Source organism: Monodon monoceros, unplaced genomic scaffold, assembly GCF_005190385.1.
Source record: "Monodon monoceros isolate NGI ecotype Baffin Bay Population unplaced genomic scaffold, NGI_Narwhal_1 Super_Scaffold_5, whole genome shotgun sequence".
Taxonomy (NCBI): domain Eukaryota; kingdom Metazoa; phylum Chordata; class Mammalia; order Artiodactyla; family Monodontidae; genus Monodon; species Monodon monoceros.
The window spans coordinates 30,835,996-30,856,582 of NW_021703782.1; the positions used below are offsets into that span (position 1 = coordinate 30,835,996).

At 43.5% G+C, this 20,587-nt stretch overlaps 1 protein-coding gene across 1 annotated transcript in view; it reads right to left on the reverse strand.

Moving 5' to 3' along the window:
• NTRK2 (neurotrophic receptor tyrosine kinase 2) overlaps positions 1-20,587 on the reverse strand; it is a 399,796-nt gene that overhangs the window by 83,628 nt on the left and 295,581 nt on the right. The window contains exon 17 of the mRNA XM_029203241.1: positions 11,906-12,036. Within this exon, the coding sequence (XP_029059074.1) occupies positions 11,906-12,036 (131 nt within the window). The remainder of the gene's footprint in view (positions 1-11,905; positions 12,037-20,587) is intronic.

Consider the following 20,587-nt stretch of genomic DNA (forward strand, 5'->3'; position numbering starts at 1 on the left):
TATGCGGGCCTCTCACTGTTGTGGCCTCTCCCGTTGCGGAGCTCAGGCTCTGGACGCGCAGGCTCAGCGACCATGGCTCACGGGCCTAGCCGCTCCGCGGCACGTGGGACCCTCCCGGACCGGGGCACGAACCCGTGTCCCCTGCATCGGCAGGCGGACTCTCAACCACTGCGCCACCAGGGAAGCCCCAAAAGGGACTTTTTAATAAATTTATTTATTTATTTATTTATTTATTTATTGGCCATGTTGGGTCTTTGTTGCTGCGCGCAGGCTTTCTCCAGTTGTGGAGAGCGGGGGCTACTCTTCGTTGCAGTGCGCGGGCTTCTCATTGCGGTGGCTTCTCTTGTTGTGGAGCACGGGTTCTAGGCACACAGGCTTCAGTAGTTGTGGCTCACAGGCTCTAGAGCGCAGGATCAGTAGTTGTGGCACACGGGCTTAATTGCTCCTCGGCATGTGGGATCTTCCCGGACCAGGGCTCGAACCCGCGTCCCCTGCGTTGGCAGGCAGATTCTTAACCACTGCGCCACCAGGGAGCAAAACGGGCTTTGCAGATATGATTAAGGATCTTGATATGGGGAAATGAGCCTGGATTATTCGAGTGGGCCCCAGTGTCATCATAAACAAGGGTCCTTCTAAGACACCGGCAGGAGGGGGAAGAGAGAGAAGCTATTAGGATAGAAGCAGAGGTCAGAGAGGAGAGAAGATGCTGTGCTGCTGGCTTTGAAGAAGGAAGAAGAGGCCATGAGCCAAGGAATGTGGGCATCTCTAAAGGCTGGAAAAGGCAAGAAAACAAATTCTAACAAATTCTACCGTAGGCCCTCCAGAAGGAGCCAGGACATCTTGACTTTAACTAAGTAAACTGATTTCAGACTTCTGCCTCCAGAACTGTGAGAGAAACAATTTGCGTTGTTTAGGCCACTGAGTTTGTAGCAGTTTGTTACAGCAGCCGTAAGAACGAATACACCTGGCTAACACCTAGCAGTCCTCCAAGACTGGGCTTGGCCATCACCTTTTTGAGAAACGTTCGCTGACCCCCTCATCATTGTCACATCCCCACGGCCTGGCCTCCCAGGCTAGGTTGGATGACCCTTCTAGGTACACCTCGTACCCACCTCTATCATATTGCCAGCCACAGTACATTCTCACTGCATGTTTATTTGCTTATCTCTGGTGTATATGGTGAGCTTCTTGACCCAGGGACTGTGCCTTCCACCTCTACACTGCCGGCATTGGGCACGGCACCAGGCACATGGCAGGTATTCAAGATTTATTTGTGCAATGAGCCAGGGTTTAAACCTGGACCTTTTGATGAGAAGCTAGAACTCCTCCCCTTTGGGTACCATAGTGTGAGGATCTGCCTTTGACTGAAAGGAGAACACAGACTTTGGCTCTGCTCTGGACCTCTCTGAACTCTGGTTTTCTCTTCTGTAGGGTGAGGGTAACAATATCATCTACTTCACAGGGTCCCTGGGAGGATTGGATGAGATAGACTAAGTTGAGATGCCTCCCAGGCTCCCTGGTACAGACAGATATTTGGGAGATTTGAATTTGAAACTCCAACCAAGTTGCATTCAATTTGCTCACGCTAGGATCCAAGAAGGCCAGAAGGTGCATGGATAAGGCAGGGGGCCAGCCCAAGGCATGAAAGTGCCCCTGAGTCTGCCACTGGTTCCCTCCTGAAATCCCTTGAAGCCTGCAGAGTTTTCTCAGAGATCCAGTCTTTTTATGCAGGGGCTTCTCTGAGTCGCTGAGATAGCTTATTTCTATGGCCTTGGTCCATCTTTAACCGTGTGTTGGAGAAGGCAAATGAAACTTTCAGGTCATTTTCACAAAGCATGGACAAATTCTGCATGTAAATTTTTCTTCTCAAGTTTCAGCTATGTAGTGTTGATTCAAGAATGCTAAATTTTGTGTGTGTCTGTGTCTGTGCGTGTTAGAGAAAGAGGTGGGGGGATGTCAGACAGTGGGGTATAGTGGGAAAGAAGATAGGATTTTCACTGGGGAGGCACCAAACTGAAAGACTTAACAAGCATTTCATATTTCCATTTCCTCAAAGCAAAATCCTATGGGAAGAGACTCCGCTCTTAGTGCAATGTTAAAAACTGTGCTTCAGTAACATTTTTGAATTTAAGAGAGGAGATTTCACTATTCATGGAACAAATGCATTTCACAAACCTGGCCTCATCCTATGTGCCCATCCATTTTTACATGTCAAGTTCTTTTTCTAAATTATAATCCAATTCTATTTTAAGAGATTCAGAAAATATGGCGGTAACGAGTTGGGCAAAATCATCTTCTGAATTTGGCACTCGAAGGACAGAATTTTTCTAAGGGTGGAACCATAGCCAGACAGCAATCAGAAGCTGGAAAAATCCCGCTATCAACCCTATTTATAGAATTCATCTCTGTTTTAGCACCACGGCTGATTGTGTCCCTTGGCAATGGACATGAGGCGGCAGCTTCCCTCACTGACAACTCCCTCCACTGAAGTTTCATTTTGACAGGCATATTTGCCTCATCACTGAGCATTGCTATTTTCTTATTCCTAGTGTCTGCTTTGTAGCTTCATTTCTTCTTATTCCTAGTGAATTTCCTGACACTCTAAAGATGCCATCCTTTCTGAAGACATTCTCAAGGGAGAGGTCTTATCCTGGGCTGCAGCGAGTTGCCGTCTGGAGTCCACACTGAGTCAGAGTTGGAAGAGTGGGTTAGCATGACATAAAGTCAAGCACAGAAGTGAGAAACTAGTGAAAGTAAAATAGAAGTAAGAAAATAAAAACAAAAGGAAGCTTAACATTCGTCTGAAATGCTTCTGCAGAATATTAAGGCTAATGGGAAGCTGGTAGGGGAGGCAAGATCACTTATTTGAAATCATTGGTGTGATTGGATGTTGTGAGTCATGACAAATGATTGTGCATTTCAAAGTATAGGTGGTTTTGGAGGCACAAGGTAACACGAAGGTTGTGTCCTTTTTAAAACACTGATGTCATATTCTTCTCCTATACTTTTTAGAGAGCATAGCAACAGAGTTAAGGTGAAAGAGAAAAAAAAGAAGAGATTATTATGGCAAAACCTCACAATGCCCAATGCACACCACTGTGCTTAAAGCAGAGACAGAAATGAGTAAACCCTCCTACGAGGCAACCAAGATGCATTAGAATGTTTGTCCACATGCCTAAGCTCTTCTGGGTCAAGATCTGTTGCTAATGGAGACTGTTTACTCTTCTGATATCCTCTAGACCTGCACTGTCCAATATGGTAGCCAATAGCCACGTGTGGTTAGTGATCATATGAAATACGGTCCAAATTGAGATGTGTGTAAAATACAGATTTCAGATTCTGAAAACTTGGTATGCATGAAATACCTCATTAATATTTTTAGATTAATAGTATATTGAAGTGATGATATTTTAGATAGGTTGAATTAAATAAAACACATCAATACAATGAGTTTCATCTGTTTCTTTTTACTTTTTAACATGTAGACTAGGAAATTTTAAAACAGAAATGTGGCTTGCTTTTGTGGTCCACGTTATACTTCTATTGGACAGACCGGCTCTATAAAAGTCACCTTAGTAAGCTGTCAATGGGTCAACCTACTTCTTGGGAATGTTGGAAAACAATGCTAAACTGAAATAGAGTTAAGGCAGACACCCTCCCTATAAGGTCCTTAGAGGCAATGATTATTCAAGTACTCAGGGTAAGCCACAGTCACGAGGCTATGTGATTCTTCTAACTTACAGGGTCTCCTCTAAAGAAAAGTAGAGGAAGCTTCTAACCAATGCTTACAAAAGTGAACTTTTGAGGAGTATATTGTAATAAATTCAGAGATAGAAAGAGCTTGATAGAAAGAAAATCTCAGAAACTAGGAAGAGTGTAGTAGCTGTCTCCCCAACATTCCTACAAATGTAAAAGCTAATTAGATGACTGTATAAAACCAGTAAGGATCACACACACACTCAGATAGTGCTCGCTGTACTAGAAACCAACACTCTGTGTAACTTGGCAGTTACATATGATTGACGGCAAAGGCCAGCCAATCATATGTAACTGGCCTTTGCAAGGACTTTAATTTTATACCAAGTGCCAGCATCAGATACAAGATTCACAGCCAGGGTGTTGACTGCTGCCATGTTTATTTTCACAGTGGTGCTCTCATGGTTCCAAATCTAACAAGCCAACCATCCAATGGGAAACATGAGGTTAATTTCTAATTCATATACTTTAAAATACTTGCAATAATTTGGGGGATAAAATTGATGGCTTGTGCGTGTATATTACATCGAGTTGCATATTACAAATGCTAAATCTTTGAAAGATGAGAAACTAATTCATAGCAACTGTCATATTAGAGAAATATTGACTCAAAAGAGTGAATCAGAAGTTGGCCTCCGACATGGACAACTGCAAGATATTTACAGGCTTTAAATATGCTAGCATACAATTGACTGAGACAATTCCACTAGATAGAAAGGAGCTGGTAGATCACAGTAGACCATGACTCGATTACGAGTTCTGCTGTCATGTTAAAGTCAATTAAAAAGCAGCCCATCTACCACAATGTACATGTTCTAGAGATACAGAGGAGTGAAATGAATACTCCAGCTATGTTTTGTATCAGATGAGACCTCATTAGAGTGAAACGCACTGCTTGTTTTCAGCATTTCTGAAAAGATGTGGATAAATTGGAGAAAAGCCAGAAAAAAAGGGTTCACAGGACAAATTAACAAGACAAAAAACAGATCTCCCATCAAAGGTTAAAAGTTGAAGTTACTGGGAAAGGGACATTGATGGAGAAACTTAATAATGGGGGCCCGCCGTGACAAGTACAAGAGGGATTCTGACACGGAAAATGTTACTGACCATCCTACAGCACATGTGGGTGTGTACACATACACACGCACACACACACACAAAAGCACATGCACTCATACATGCGCCAGGGAAGAATGAACTTCCACTAAAGGACATAGAAATCTATTAAGCAATGCCCGGACCATAAAGATGATTAAGCCTTTTAACAAGCCACTGTTAAAAGTTCTACCATTTCTGTTCCCAGAAACTTGTAAAGGTGGAATTGATAGTACTTTCTGCAACATTATATTCTGTTAAGGAATACAATCAATTTTTTTAGGGCAACACTGACCAATGTTCTCTTAAATACACTAACCTTGTCATCATCAATTTCAATTTTGTGGGAACAGGGATTTCACACACCAATTTAAATGGAGAAATGGAGGGGGACATGGGAGGAGGAAGGAATGGTTGAGAGGCTTCACAGTTAATCAAGATGTGAAGACTGATGTGACAACTATCAGTAGAAAATAAAAAGAAGGAAGGAAAGGAAGGAAAGGGAGGGAGGGAGGGAGGGAGGGAGGAAGGAAGGAAGGAAGGAAAGAAGGAAGGAAGGAAGGAAGGAAGGAAGGAAGGAAGGAAGAAGGAAGAAGAAGAAAGGAAGGGAGGGAGGAAGGAAGGGAAGGGAGGGAGGAAGGAAGGAAGGAAGGAAGGAGGGAGGGAGGGGAGAAGGAAGGGACGGAGGGGAGAAGGGAGGCCTGCGGAGGAAGGAAGGGAGGAAAGGAAGGAGGGAGGGAGGAAGGATAGGGAAGGGAGGGAGGAAGGAAGGGAGGGAGGGAGGGAGGGAGGAAGGAAGGAAGGGAGGGAGGAGGAAGGAAGGGAGGGAGGGAGGAAGGAAGGAGGGAGGGAGGAAGGAAGGAGGGAGGGAAGGGAGGGAGGGGGGAAGGAAGGAAGGGAGGAGAGGAGAAAGAAAATAGCCATCTGCCTTAAAAATAAACTTGCCTGGGGAAAGCACTTGAATGGATGAACTCTTGACGCTCTTTCTCATTTACAAATTGTTTCCCTGTTCCAGAACTGAAGGATAAGCTGTCTTTTTCGAGCTCTTCTACTGCCCTTACACATATTCTGAGACAACTGGCTCTAGTTGCTTCTGGCCCATAAGTGGCCTCGCCTGTGTCACATGACCACCTTGGATGCTTGGACCTCAGGCAGCTGCCCGGCAGGAACACTGACTGGAGTAACCGGTGGCATGGCATTTCCTTCTTAAGGAATCTGAAGGTGAGTAATAGAGACCGTGGGAGCAGCAGCGGGCAGGAGGCAGCAGCCCAGTGCTAGGGAACAGTGGAGGGGAGAGACAGCTGCGCCACACCAGCAGGGAAGCCTGGAGGAGAGCCCTGGTGCCTCCTGCGAGGATAACAAAGGGACCGTCCTAAGGGCCAGCTCAGATCCTGGTGAGCTTCTGGATCCCAGCTGCTTCATTCACAGTGAGGCCCAGTGGTCCTGCAGGTCCTATTTGAGTCATTCATCTTTCAGTTTTTCCTGTCAGATCTCTTTCCCCTGTCTTTTTGTTTAGCATCTCTAATATTCTTTCAGAGAACCAATGCCTCCTTACATTTGGTCCATGTGTGTGGTTGGAGCTGACCTCATCTTCCATTTGCAAGGATATGCACGTGACCCAGGCCTAGATAACCAGAACATTCTACTCCCTTGTCTGGAGGGCCTGGTGAAACAACTCAAGACAAGCCAATACGAGCTGGCCCTTTGACTTTTGCATAATTGTTGGGAAAGAAGAGCTCTCTTTTGGGTTGCTAGGATGGCCGCATCTAAGCCCAGAGCCACTGCTGACGAGTCTTTAGCATAGTGTGGGGAGAACCTGCCAGAGAATACAGTCAGCAGAGAAGAAAGCAGAGCCAGGAGATGGAGAGAGAGAGAGAGAGAGAGAGAGAGAGAATTGCTGATGCCCTAGATCTTTCAGTGCCTGAAGCTAGAGCACCAGCAGCAAGGTCTTCCAGTAGCTTGGGCAAATACATTCTCTTTTCTACTTAAACCAGCTTGAGTTGGGTTTTCAATGAATATTATACTGCTCTTATTATCAAAACTGATTAAGGTATTTTGCTTGTATCCTCCTGAGGCCAAAGCACTCATCCGGAATCATTTTCCTTATTTCCACCTATTGCCTTGAATTACATTGCTACCCAGGAAAACATGAAAATCTCTCTCGTCATTACACACAAATAAGCACAGCTACACACTCCTTTGTATTACTTGATAAGTAGTATTACGTTGAATTTCCTCAGTTCGGTTTATTAGGGCATGTGTAGAATTCAGTACATGAAAACGTGGTGCACAGTGGGCATGGGGCTGGTGAGGAGGTCGGAGTTTTAGTCCTAGGTCTGACATTAAGTGATCTCATTCAAGCCATGTAATTTTGGATAGGTCATTTATCTTCCCTGGACCTCATTGGCAAAATGTATCAGTTAAGCTAAAGAATTTCAATAATAGCTCTATATATCTGCACAGTGATTCAATCATTTCTAAAATGATTTCTCATTAGATTATATCATATATATATATAATCTCATGAAATTATTTCTTACCTAGAAATGCCAACTGCCAATTATTTACTTTTTCAAAAGGCTATTATTTCAATAACCCATCCATCCATCCATCCATTCAACAAGCATTTATTGCCTGCTACTACATATTAGGCAATGTGCTAAAAGGCATGGTTCCTACCCTCAAGAATATGCCACTCTAATGGAGAAGATAGACACTCATGTCATTGATTAAATATACCCACGAATACATGTATAATTAACAACCTTGACATATGCTGTAAAGGACAAGTACAGAGGCCTTAATACGTGGAACTGGGAGTTCTGACCTCAACCGGGGAGCAGCAAGGGGAAGTCTCCTTGAAGGAGCAACTCTAGCTGAGAGCTGATGGGTGAGTGGGAGCTGTGTGGCCCCGAGGCTGCACTGGGGCCCTCCAGGCACGGGCATGGTCACGGCGTGCTGGATGCTACTTTGGGCTGGCCCATGGTAACGTGCCACAGGGTGTATCAGTCAACTCTGCCAAAACGCTTGCATCATTTCCTCTGTTGCTGACAAGCAAATATTCAGAAATATGAAAAACAAAAGGCCTTCATTAGATGCTAAAGAAAGTGCCTGCTGAACTCAGATGTCACCATTTCGCATCTCGCCAAGTCTTCCTGTGCAGAATCCCTGACTCGCTTTAACTTACACCTTCAGGAAGCCACTCAACTTCTCTGGGTCTTGGATTTGCCATTTATAAAACATGGGACTTGGATTATAGATATGATTCCTAAGGCCTCTCTTGTGTCCACCATTTTTCTGTTTCTAGAAGTACACCTGAGTTAGTGGAGAGGGGGAAGAGAGGCCATGAATCCTACAAAGCCCACTTGTGGCTGTATTTAAAAAATGGAAATTAGCGCACATTCACAGCACAAGGAAAGGTTGTAGGAATTGTAGCTATTGAAATGCAGGTTGGATGGAGCCAAAATTAGTTAACGCATCCACAGCTAATGCAGGGAAATGGTGATGCAGTGTTTCCTTGGCAATTGAGTTACTTAAAGGTAAAGGAACTCATTTTGATCAAAGACCGGTTTCTCTGCTTCTCATCCTCTCTGTGGGTTCTTCGGCTGTCATTCAGTGGAAAGGGATAAATCCATTTCACTAAAAAACAAAGGTCATCCAAAAAATCAAGAAAAGGGCAATCCGGCTGGATCCAAACAAGCAGATACTCTAATGGGAGAGGCGTGCTCAGCCTCCCATGCACCCTTGAGGGGCTTGCGCATGCCTTAGGATCGCTCCCACCTTAAACTGGCTTCTGTGGATCCCTCAAACCTTAAGTCATTCGGGGCAAGCGATGCCAGAATTTACAGGAACCTGACATCTGTCAGTCTGAAAGCAAAACCTCGGATTTCAAACCAGTCAGTTCCTTCTAGAGAAGGAAAAAGGACAATAGCTGCTATTTCTTAGCATGCATAATCAATGCTGCAGGGGTTGCTAGGCAACAGGCAGGAAGACCGTCAAACATTCCTGGGTGCCTCCAATGGAGGAGAAGCAGCCCTGGCAGCCATTCCTCAGAGGTGAAGGGCTATGCAGGCCCTGGAGGCCACGTTCAGCTTGTCTCATTCCTTTAAAAAAATCCCTTTATTGTGGTCAGGACGGAACCATAGACATTTTCCTCCCAGGCTTATTACATAGTCTTTGAATACACTTTCAATTGGCCCACACGCCTAAAAATGAGCAGATCAGGCTGGTAAGAGGCAGCTCTATGAAAGGTTCATGTGTTTTTCTGACCCAATTCATCCCGGAGCCCATGAAAAATCAGACTCGTTTCTTCCGTGGCTGTAGCCTCAGGATCCCAGAAAGTTAAAATGGGCCTCCTCTCTGAAGCTTGAAATCATTCTGGCCAATGTAAGCAAAGCCTCCAATTTCAACAAAAGTTCACATTCAAGGTCATTGAGATGAGATTTCTTAGCTGTGTGACCTTGAAGTTGAAATGAATTTTTAAGCTGTAGATATTTTGCTCTCTCTACTTGAGATAAAGGGACAAATTTGCTTGGTTTTTTTGCGGTACGCGGGCCTCTCACTGTTGCGGCCTCTCCCGTTGCGGAGCACAGGCTCCGGACATACAGGCTCAGTGGCCATGGCTCACGGGCCCAGCCGCTCCGCGGCATGTGGGATCTTCCCGGACCGGGGCACGAACCCGTGTCCCCTGCATCGGCAGGCGGACTCTCAACCACTGCGCCACCAGGGAAGCCCTGGTTTTGTTTTTGTTTTGTTTTTCAGCAGTGTTGATTAAAGAGCAAACGCTCATCGCGGGTCATTAATTTATAAACATTTATTTGGCAAAGCCAGGAGGTTTATGGGGACTAGGGCCTGGGTCGGAGTCAGGGGTGGGATTAGGGCTATGACTGGGATTTAAACCAGAAAGAAGCCTCACCGGCAGTAGTGCTGGGAAGCATGCTGTGGACAGAACAGCTGGCTACACACAGCTGATGCTGGCTGATCCTTCATCAGGATGAGCCCGAGCCCTGAAATCCTGTTTTAGCACTAGTTTGGAAGGAAATGCAATGTCTGAGTTGAGGGCGCCATGGAGTTAGTCTCCTTAAGGACACCGCAAGAAGTATGCCGAAGCAGGAGCAGAATTAGGAGTGATACGGAAATGAAAGGCAATACCCACTGAGAAATTCTGTGAGTCTATCTCTTTATCAGGCTGAGGTCTTTCAGCTATTCCTACACTGTCCTCTAGGTTTCCCTAATCTCCCAGGATTTTCTCACATTCAAAGATTTCACCTTGTGACCCCATGAAGTGAATTTCTGAAGGCCTGACTTAGCTCCCTGGATGGCCTCCAAATATCAGTGGGAAACACGGCCCCAGGGCCTTCAGTCTCCCTGCCTATGACACATGCTAGACTAGGCTTATATGTTCCCTAAGTGTCTTCCAGCTCTAACCTTGCATCAGGCTATGAATCTACAAAAACAGAGGCACCTTTCGGTCCCATTTTTCCAAAGGGGGGAAAAAAAGATAGCAGCAGAAGAAAGCAAAGACTGCAGATACAGCACTGCCAAATGTTCTGAACATTTTGTGCTTTAAAAACTAACAAACTTTTTGAGTAAATGAAAGAAAAGAGGAAGCAATTGCAGCAGCAGGAATTAAGCATCCTCAGCGTCCCCTCAGGATTCTCACTTTACACCACTCACCGCATTTCACCTCGCATCTCTCTAGCATCCCCCTTCCCCTCTTCTCTCCTCTGTCTCACTCCCCTCCTCCATTTACCTATCTTAGAGATGATGTTTATTTGATTGATATTACATTGCTCATCCCTAGAAAGGTCTGTCCTTTATTCGCCCCCGAGTGCAGCTTTTTAGGAGCCTTTGCTGAGAGTCTAAGAGTATCCGTGCCAGTCAGCTTAGTTACTTTTGATGACAAGGAAAGCAAATACACAGTGTTTCATCTGGATGAACTTTAACAGAAACTGTGTTTAGTGTGCAGGCTGGGGAAGTTCAAGAATCATTTAATTTCTCTCCTCTGTTACCCATTACACATGTATTAAAGTATTTTAAGGCTAAATACAACAGTAATGGAACACATGTCTCATTTTTAAAAAGTTGTCCTGGTTATAATGAGTAAATCAATGTCATTTGTACAGGTATTCTGTGTTTGGCCACACAAACAAACAAATAAAAACCCAAACTCAATCATGTGAGGCCAAGAAGTTACATTTTATTACATTAGCCACATCCGTATTCATTCGGCATTTAATTCACTTTATAAACATATGCCTATTTTAAGTGTTTTATATATTATACTTTGGTGAGTTGTTTTTTTTGTAATTTTGACAATGCCATGTGTAAAAGATATGCTGAAGTCTTTTGTGCTATTTATGTTGATTCTTGCGATTTAGAGAGCTCAGTGGAAATTTTAGCCCTTTCAATAATGTTTATCTTATTGAAGAACAGGTCTCCTTTTTTGAGTTTACGAAGACATGGCTATGATGAAGGACTTTCAGACTTCTGTGTAAAATCTTGTGTCTCCTAGGGAGGTGGGATCTACCAGAGATGTCACCCATCCCAGATGGAATCATGCCTAGGGCCTTGGTGACATTTGGGAGGGACAAAGTAAGTATAACAGAAGTTCTCAGCAGAACTGAGGCTGAGAGGGGAAGTGAAGGCCACAGTCTCCCTTCCAGAACCTTCGAACAGGAGACGAGCTCCCACTGAGCTTGGACGAGCACCAAGCAACCTGAGGAGACAGTGGAGTCTCCAAGACTTAGCCGGTTGGATTCTGTTTGACCTCACTGACCCCTATCCAGAATTTAGTTCACATTGACCGGGAGGAGGAGCTCAGAGCCATTCACAGCCTGTAGACTGGAAGGTTGTCCCTGAGCAGAACCTCTGACAGTTGGTTGCACCCCAAATATCCTTCCCACTGTCCATTCCTCTAAAGGAATTTGAACACATCCACCACAGCAGATGTAATTTGCTCCTGAATTGGCCACTACAATAACATAAAATAAAGCATCACCTCCACACCTGGGTGTGACCACGGATAGTGAGACGTTCTGGGGTGTTCGCTTACCTTCACTGCCACCAAGATCTTGTCCTGCTCAGGACAGAGGTTATAGCATTCGGCTAGGAAAACTTTTCCAAAGGCTCCTTCGCCTAGCTCCCTTTTCAGAACAATGTTATGTCGCTTGATGTGCTGAACAACTGTAAAACAAAGACAGAATGGACATTGGAATAGAGGCATGTGGAGCTGCAGGCAGAGGACGGGGAGTCAGCGGCTGCACCCTGAGCTTGCAGGCCTCCGGTTCTCTCCTCCGCACGAGGATAACCAGACGGGAAGCTCTGTGTCCATCCGCAAGGTCCGCCCCAAAGGGTCGGAAGGTGGCGGCGTTGGCTTGCTCTCCGGAGTGGAATTATTGTTTCTGATAGAACTAGAGGAGCCACCGAGCCGTTGGCTGCAGCATGTCATTAATGAGCTTTACAGACTAGGAAAGGGGAGAAACGAGAAGGGAATGGATATTAATGGCAGGCCTCTCACAGGCCAGATGTTTTGCATGTATTTTTCAGTTACGTGTCTGGTGGGAAAGGCAGAGAGCTCGCCAGGAAGCCTTAAGTCTTTGTTAAGCCCCCTCAGACTCCTGGGGGAGAGAGGCTCAGAGGATACAAAGGGAAAATGCAAGATCTGTGCATTGCTGATTAAGGCTGTGTCCTCACCTCACTTTTCACCTCCTGCTGAGGTAGGCTCCATGGTTGAGCCGTAGTGACTCCTTTTGTTTAGACCAGAAATGTCTAGAAAAGGCTGGCTTCCTTAGCTCCTTTCTAAGATTGTGTCCTAGTCTTGGCTCTCCAAAGCTAAGAGGAGACAAGAATAGAAGTATCTGGGCAAGGGAGAATATTCCTCCCTCTCGTTCAGAGCAGAGCTGGCCCATGTCACTCATCCATGCGCCTTACTGGGGAAAGAGGCAGGAAGTGGTCCAGGGTCCTTTAGAGCCCAGTAGTGCAAGGTGGGAGGGGAGTGAGTGATTCTCAGGACAGAGCCAGTGGAGAAGCCCAAAAAGAGACTGTGCAGAGGACGGAGCTGCAGTGTGAGCTTGGGCCTCTTCACCCAGCACATCAAGTGTTGGATCCCTTAGACCAGGGTTTCCACCAGGTCAATGGCACCATGCTTTTCTGGACAACTCATCCCTGAATGGCAGAGTTTAAAAGGACTGTGACTCCCTCTAGAACTTGGAATGTGCAGCTGACAATATTCTCTCATTTGACTCTCACCACACTGGGAAGCATTCCTTCCGACATTTTATACTTGGAGAAACTAAGTCTGCAAGAAATTCAACGATGCATAGCATGGGAATGGAGGAGTTGGCATTTGAACTTAGGTCTGTCTGAATCCAGAGTCCGTGATTTTTCTTTGACACCACAAAGTTCCTTTCCAATTGTAAATTGTGTTAAGTATAACAAGAGAAATAGAAATATATAATAGACTAAAAAGTAAAAATAGTCCTCCAGCTTCCTCTGTGCTTAGTTCACTCTTCAAAGGCCAGTTCAAACTCTCAAAAGTTCAAAAGGAAATACAAGGCATATCTCCGTAGTTTTAATAATAATAAAGCGAATACCCATGAACCCACCATTCCATTGTAAGAAACAGAATTTCACTAGTACTTTTAAAGCACCACTGTGTTCTTTCTTGATTGTACCCACTTCCTACTCACCTCCCAGGGGTAACCACTATCCTGTATTTTGTGTTAATCCTTTGCCTTATTGGTTTGCTATCAATGACGTATCCTAAACCAGAGAGTGCTGGGCTTTGCCTGTTTTGAACTTATATAAATGGAATCATACTACAAGCATCCTTCCATGTCTTACATCTGTCACTCAACAATGTCCTTGAGATTGAATTACATTGTGTGTGTAGTAGTAATTCTTCTGCTTTTACTACTTTATAATATTCTGTGGAAGGACTGTAACACCATTTATTTATCCATTCTATGTTGATGGATATGTTATACAGTTTCTTTTTAGATACAGCTCGATATAAAATGCAACTGGTGATTAAGGTTCTGTTTTAATAGGATTTTTCCACTTATAATTCATGTGGTTTGGAGCTACGGCTGCTTCCATGGGCCTCTGGGAACTCAGGGTGATAAAAACCAAAAGGTCTTTTATGAGCAACATTATTAATGAATCTAAGAATGTATATTAATTTCTCATGCTCCAGTAGCAATGATTGAATTTAAGAGGGAGAAATGTGTTCATTAGGAAGAGTGCCCATATGAAGAGACGAATGTAATTCTTGCAGAGAATTAGCTGCCCTATTTAAATCTAATATTTAACTCCATGGTTGTCACATGTTCATTGGGAATTAAATTGCCGCTTGATTTACTTTACACTCCAACCAGATCAAGGCAAGTATTTAACTCTTTTTTTTTTTGCATTTGATTTACACTTTTCCTGCCTCCCTCCCTCCCTCCTTTCTTTCCTTCCTTCCTCCCTCCCTCTCTCTCTCTCTCTCCCTCTCTCCATTCCTTCCTCCCTCCCTCCTTTCTTTCTCTCTCTCTTTCTTTCTTTTCTTTGTTTCTTTCTCCCTTTCCTTTCCTTCCTTCCTCCCTCCCTCTTTCTCTCTCTCTTTCTCTCTTTCTTTCTTTCATTCCAAGCAGTAAAAAAAAGTTGGTGGCAAATAAGTTCATAAAGCTATGGATAAAGCCACAACTAAAATTATTGAGACCAGTTTTCCCATGTTGACCTTGAAGGCAGTAAATGCATCTTTTCTTTAAGAAATGGGCTATTTTGCATTAAGTTGTTTTGCTATGTTTGAGATATAATAGTTTACAAGAATGCTGGCCTTTTGCCAATGTAGTCCCTCTAAATAGAATGAATTTCTCTTTTCTAAGACTGGAAGCCACCAAAGGGCACAGGTAACAATTTTGTGTTTGTATTTGCATTCCTGCCAGGGTCTCACAGCTGGTGCTACCCAAACATTTGTTGAAAAATGTGCCGAATGATAATAAAAACAACAGACAAATACTGTTTAGTTATATTATTTCAGTTAACTGACAATAACCCTACTGAGTATGTAGGCAATAAAGCAGCCCAATTCTCCGAGATATCAGGAGTAGGGAGAACAGCTAGTCTGAAGCTATTACATCCTTGAGCTAAGAATTTCTTCCCATTCTAGGAGAGCATCGGGACTTATCCCAACCTGCCTCATTGTCTGCTTCCCTCAATCAAGGGAAGTCCCTGGTACCCTCTCAGGGCCTCCCTCTTTATCCAGCCTCAAACCCCCAAATTGCTCATAAGTGCCCAAGGCTGAGCCAATGCTCACGTCTTCACCTTCCTCACAACCCCTTCCATCGGTCCCTCTGGGCTCGCTCCCCTGTCATCCACAAGCTCCCTGTATCCTCAATCTCTCCATAAACTTCCCTTCACCTCCTCGACTCAAACAAAACCTTGGCTATGTCTGAGGAAACTCATGCCTTCCCCCTGCAGCCCTCTCAAATGAAAGCCATCCCCACTCCTCACCCCCAAGTTCTTCAAGGCCTGTGTGCCTGATGTCTGACCATTACCCACCCCACTCCTGCTAGAGCCCCAGCCAGCTGAAAGCATCTATCTTATGGAACCATCAGCCTGACCATGTCTGCCCCCTCACTCTGACATCTTGGCTACTCCTCTCACCCACTGAGCTCCTGGCTCAAGCTTTCCCTCTCCATCCTCCCGATGCCATCATTCTCAGGGCCCGAGGCACAGAGGGCTGAAGTAGCTTGCCCAAGCTGTACAAACACTTGGCTGCCATTTGTCTTGTGTCTTTCAATAGTGTGGCTGAGAGGCGAGGCATTGGGAAGTTTGGTTTGGCTGTTTGCATGGCATTTAGCTGACTTTTTCTGGGAGCAAGACTTCCTTTTTTAAAATTTTATTGTATTATTTATTTTTGGCGGGGGTGGGGTAGGGCTCACCATGTGGCCTGCAGGATCTTAGTTCCTTGACCAGGGATCAATCTGAGCCCCCCCGCAGTGGAAGTGTGGAGTCCTAACCACTGGACCACTAGGGAAGTCCCAAGACTTTCTTAATGAAGGAAGCAACGCACTGGTTCCTATTCTAGACAGTCTCACTGTGGACAAGCACTTTGAATAACACTGCCTTAAAGGGTCCTAGGAACCCTGGGTTCATTGTACACAAAATATCCTCAGTGAAGTGAGTCTAAAGATTCCATGATAAATAAGCTATCAGGTAAGCATGTTAAAATTTTTACACGCTTCATTTCTCTGAGGTCAGTCAATTCTCTGCTTTTAACTTTGGAGACCCCAGTAAAAAAACCTCAAACCCAACATGAATAACTAATAAAAAAAATAAATGAAAGCCCAGACTCTACCATAAATGGCTCCTTAGTTTTGGAGGAAAACTCAAAACAATAATTGATTTTTTAAAAAAAAATTTTATAAAAAAAGTATCTCTTTGAAATTCACCATGCCAAAAAAAAAAAAAAAAAAAAGGAGTATCTTGAAGAGGTGTAGGTGGTGTAGGAGCTATACCAACAAACTCATGTGGTCTGCAGACTGATCTATGTACGTTCACATAGTCAAAACAAAGGGTGTGATTAGATTATTGTGCAAAGAAATCTGCTGTGTGGAATTGGGGAGAAATTGATGACCAGCAATAATAATCGTGATGAAGGGCTAAAAACTGTCTGGATGTCTTTATCACTAATGGAATTTCCCAGAGTGGAAATTTGGTGCCCTTAGTCATTTGCTTCCTAAGTACCAGAACTGAGTAGATTTCTGGTTTTGTATTAGTATCACATTACAGCCACTGAAAAATGTATTTTGTCACAAAGTAGCTTCAGTAGTTTATGGAGATGCTTGCAGTTTCAGATGGTTTAAATCAAATTCCTGGTATCAATATCTCCCAGAAGTAAATATTCCATATTTACACATAGGCTATAGTATCAACCCATCTCTATATTCATTATTACTAAATCTAAAACTAACAAAACAAATAAATAAATACAACTCTACCCACTTAAGGTTGAAATCGGAAATATATCCTCCCACTTCCTCAGTAATGGGGTTTCATAGAGATCCTTGGCCTCCTGGACGCATCCTGCTCAGAACCTGGACATTTGAGACATTTATTGAGTCTCTAATATATGTCAAGTACTAAGTGACCTGCAGTTAAAAGGAAAGATATTTTAAAGTTGTGAGTAGGATGGTAAAAAGTAATATACCCCAGAAGATAATGTTGTGTATTAGGAGCAATATTTCTGTTGCCCTACAGACCTAAATGTAGGGCCTGCCTCAATAGTTCCAATGCAAAGGACCAGATGCTATGATGGGAACAGAAGCTAAAGATCATTGAGGCTGACTCCCTCGTGTTTGACAGTCAGCCAGTGAGTCTCAGAGAGGTGAAATAACTTCCCCAGGACCACACAGCTAGAAGGAGACCAAGCTAGAACTCAGATCCCCTGACTCTCAGAAGAATGACCTTGCACTCTGTAACACAAACCCCATTTGAGACTGCAGGCAGTGAGCATTCCCTGACAGTAAAGTGATAACAGGTATTTCATTTAGTTAATTATCTCTTCAACTAGAAATACTTGAAACATTGACGTTTATCATCTGAAATGGATCAAGTATCTCATAATGAAGAATTTCATTAGAAAATGGCCAATAAACATAAAATATGAGTGCAAAAAGCGTGATGTCAAAACTATGAAAAATGCTTGAGCTTGATTTTCAATGCAATTAACAAAAGTTATTTACTAAATATCTTAATGTCTATTTCATAGGGAGCATATTGAAACAGGTTAAATCATCCACCTTGTAAAAATAAGTTTGTATGAAAGACAGGAACTATGCTTTTTGATTTCATCTATATTTTTATTAAGATATAAATTGGGACTAAATTGAAAATAAATGCAATTAAGACCAGAGATATAACCACACCAGGACAAGACAAAGCCAAATATTCGTAAATAATATTAATGATGAAATAAAACGTAATAATACTGAGCCATTCTTAAGCACTTTTCAGCAAAAAATCTCAATGTGCATTACCATCGATTGATTTTTATATCCCTCTGCATGAGGTCAATAGTCACATTTATTTTACATATGACACCTCAATTAATTGACTACCTTGTGAGCAAGCCACTTATCCTTTTCCAAGTGCAATTTCCAATGAAATGAGGAAATACGGAGGGAAGAGAGGAGCCCTAACATGTGCTGATTGCTATTATGGGCCTGAAAATGTGCTGAGAGGTTTACAAGCAATATCAATCTTCATAGCTATCCAGTAGGGTATCCTTATTTCCATTTTCAGATTAAAGTAAAAAGAAGAGGATCATATGAGCTAAATAAGTCACCCAAGTTTGTACGATTGGTAACAGGCAGAGTTTAAGTTCTTTCCACTACAACACTCCACCTTTCCTTGGCCTTCTTACAACAGACAAAGTGTAAGAGAAAGTGAGCTTGACTTTGCCCACCTAGGGATTCATGGGTCGACTTTTATCAACTTAGTTCAACAAACCTTTATTAAACACCTACTATAGCCTGGGCATTTTTCTGTGGCCTAGTATAAAGGATGCACAAAATAATCCCTTTTCTCAAGGAACTCACAACATAAAAGGGCAGAAAAACACATGCTTATACCTATCGTAACTTTTACTTGTACCTCTGCTTCATTCACAAAAGATTTCAGGTACTTTATGTGATCATGCAAAAGAAAGCAAAAACTTAAACAAGAACTGAAGTCAGAGAAAACGGAAAAGAAGGCTAAAACAAGATGTTAAGTAGAAATGCAAACATGCAGATTCTAAGGTTCCTCATGCTTATCAAGATTAAGTCATAAATTGATTCTGAGTTTCCTGGCAGACGAAGGCAGGAGGAAACGAAATAATTTATAAAATTTTGACTACCCGTAAGTAAGAACACAGATATGTCTTATGGTAAGTAAGATTCTTCACAGCATTTAGTTTTGAAAGGAATTTATGGAATGGATTTTACACAGGAGATCAATGTCCTTAACAATGTCTGTAAAGTAAATAGTGAGTTTCCTAAGAATATTTCTCATGGCAGAGCTCAATGAGAAATAAACATGACACAAAAGCCACCCTCAGTCAAATATGCACAGCGCTTATCATCGTAATGGCATAAAAAGCAATGTCTATGGGCTTATTCAAGAATGCTTTGGGCACTCTCTCTTGTGAGAGCACTGGAATCACAACTAACTGCTGAACAATCATCAACAGGAAAACACTGCAACTCACCAAAAAAGATACCCCACATCCAAAGACAAAGGAGAAGCCACAATGAGGCAGTAGGAGGGGCACAATCACAATAAAATCAAATCCCATAACTACTGGGTGGGTGACTCACAAAGTGGAGAACACTTATACCACAGAAGTCCACCCACTGGAGTGGAGGTTCTGAGCCCCACGTCATACCACAGAAGTCCACCCACTGGAGTGGAGGTTCTGAGCCCCACGTCAGGCTTCCCAAACTGGGGCTCCGGCAATGGGAGGAGGAATTCCTAGAGAATCAGACTTTAAAGGCTAGCGGGATTTGATTGCAGGACTTCGACAGGACTGGGGGAAACAGAGACTCCACTCTTGGAGGGCACACACAAAGTAGTGTGCACATCAGGACCCAGGGGAAGGAGCAGTGACCCCATAGGAGACTGAACCAGACCTACCTGCTAGTGTTGGAGGGTCTCCTGCAGAGGTGTGGGGTGGCTGTGTCTCACTGTGAGGACAAGGACACTGGCAGCAGAAGTTCTGGGAAGTACTGCTTGGTGTGAGCCCTCCCAGAGTCTGCCATTAGCCCCACCAAAGAGCCGGGTAGGTTCCAGTGTTGGGTCGCCTCAGGCCAAACAACGAACAGGGAGAAAACCCAGTCCCACCCATCAACAGGCAAACAGATTAAAGTTTTACTGAGCTCTGCCCTCCAGAGCAACAGCCAGCTCTACCTACCACCAGTCCCTCCCATCAGGAAACTTGCACAAGCCTCTTAGATAACCTCATCCACCAGAGGGCAGACAGCAAAAGCAAGAAGAACTACAATCTTGCAGCCTGTGGAACAAAAACCACATTCACAGAAAGATAGACAAGATGAAAAGGCAGAGGACTATGTACCAGATGAAGGACCAAGGTAAAACCCCAGAAAAACAACTAAATGAGTGGAGATAGGCAACCTTCCAGAAAAAGAATTCAGAATAGTGATAGTGAGGATGATCCAAGACCTCAGAAAAAGAATGGAGGCAAAGATCGAGAAGATGCAAGAAATGTTTAACAAAGACCTAGAAGAATTAAAGAACAAACACCTGAAATAATTAAAGAACAAACAAACAGAGATGAACAATACAATAACTGAAATGAAAAATACACTAGAAGGAATCAATAGCAGCATAACTGAGGCAGAAGAATGGATAAGTGACCTGGAAGGCAGACTGGTGGAATTCACTGCCACGGAACAGAATAGAGAAAAAAGAATGAAAAGAAATGAAGACAGCCTAAGAGACCTCTGGGACAACATTAAATGCAACAACATTTGCATTATAGGAGTCCCAGAAGGAGAAGAGAGAGAGAAAGGACCCAAGAAAATATTTGAAGAGATTATAGTCAAAAACTTCCCTAACATGGGAAAGGAAATAGCCACCCATGTCCAGGGAGCACAGAGAGTCCCAGGCTGGATAAACCCAAGGAGAAACATGCTGAGACACATAGTAATCAAACTGACAAAAATTAAAGACAAAGAAAAGTTATTGAAAG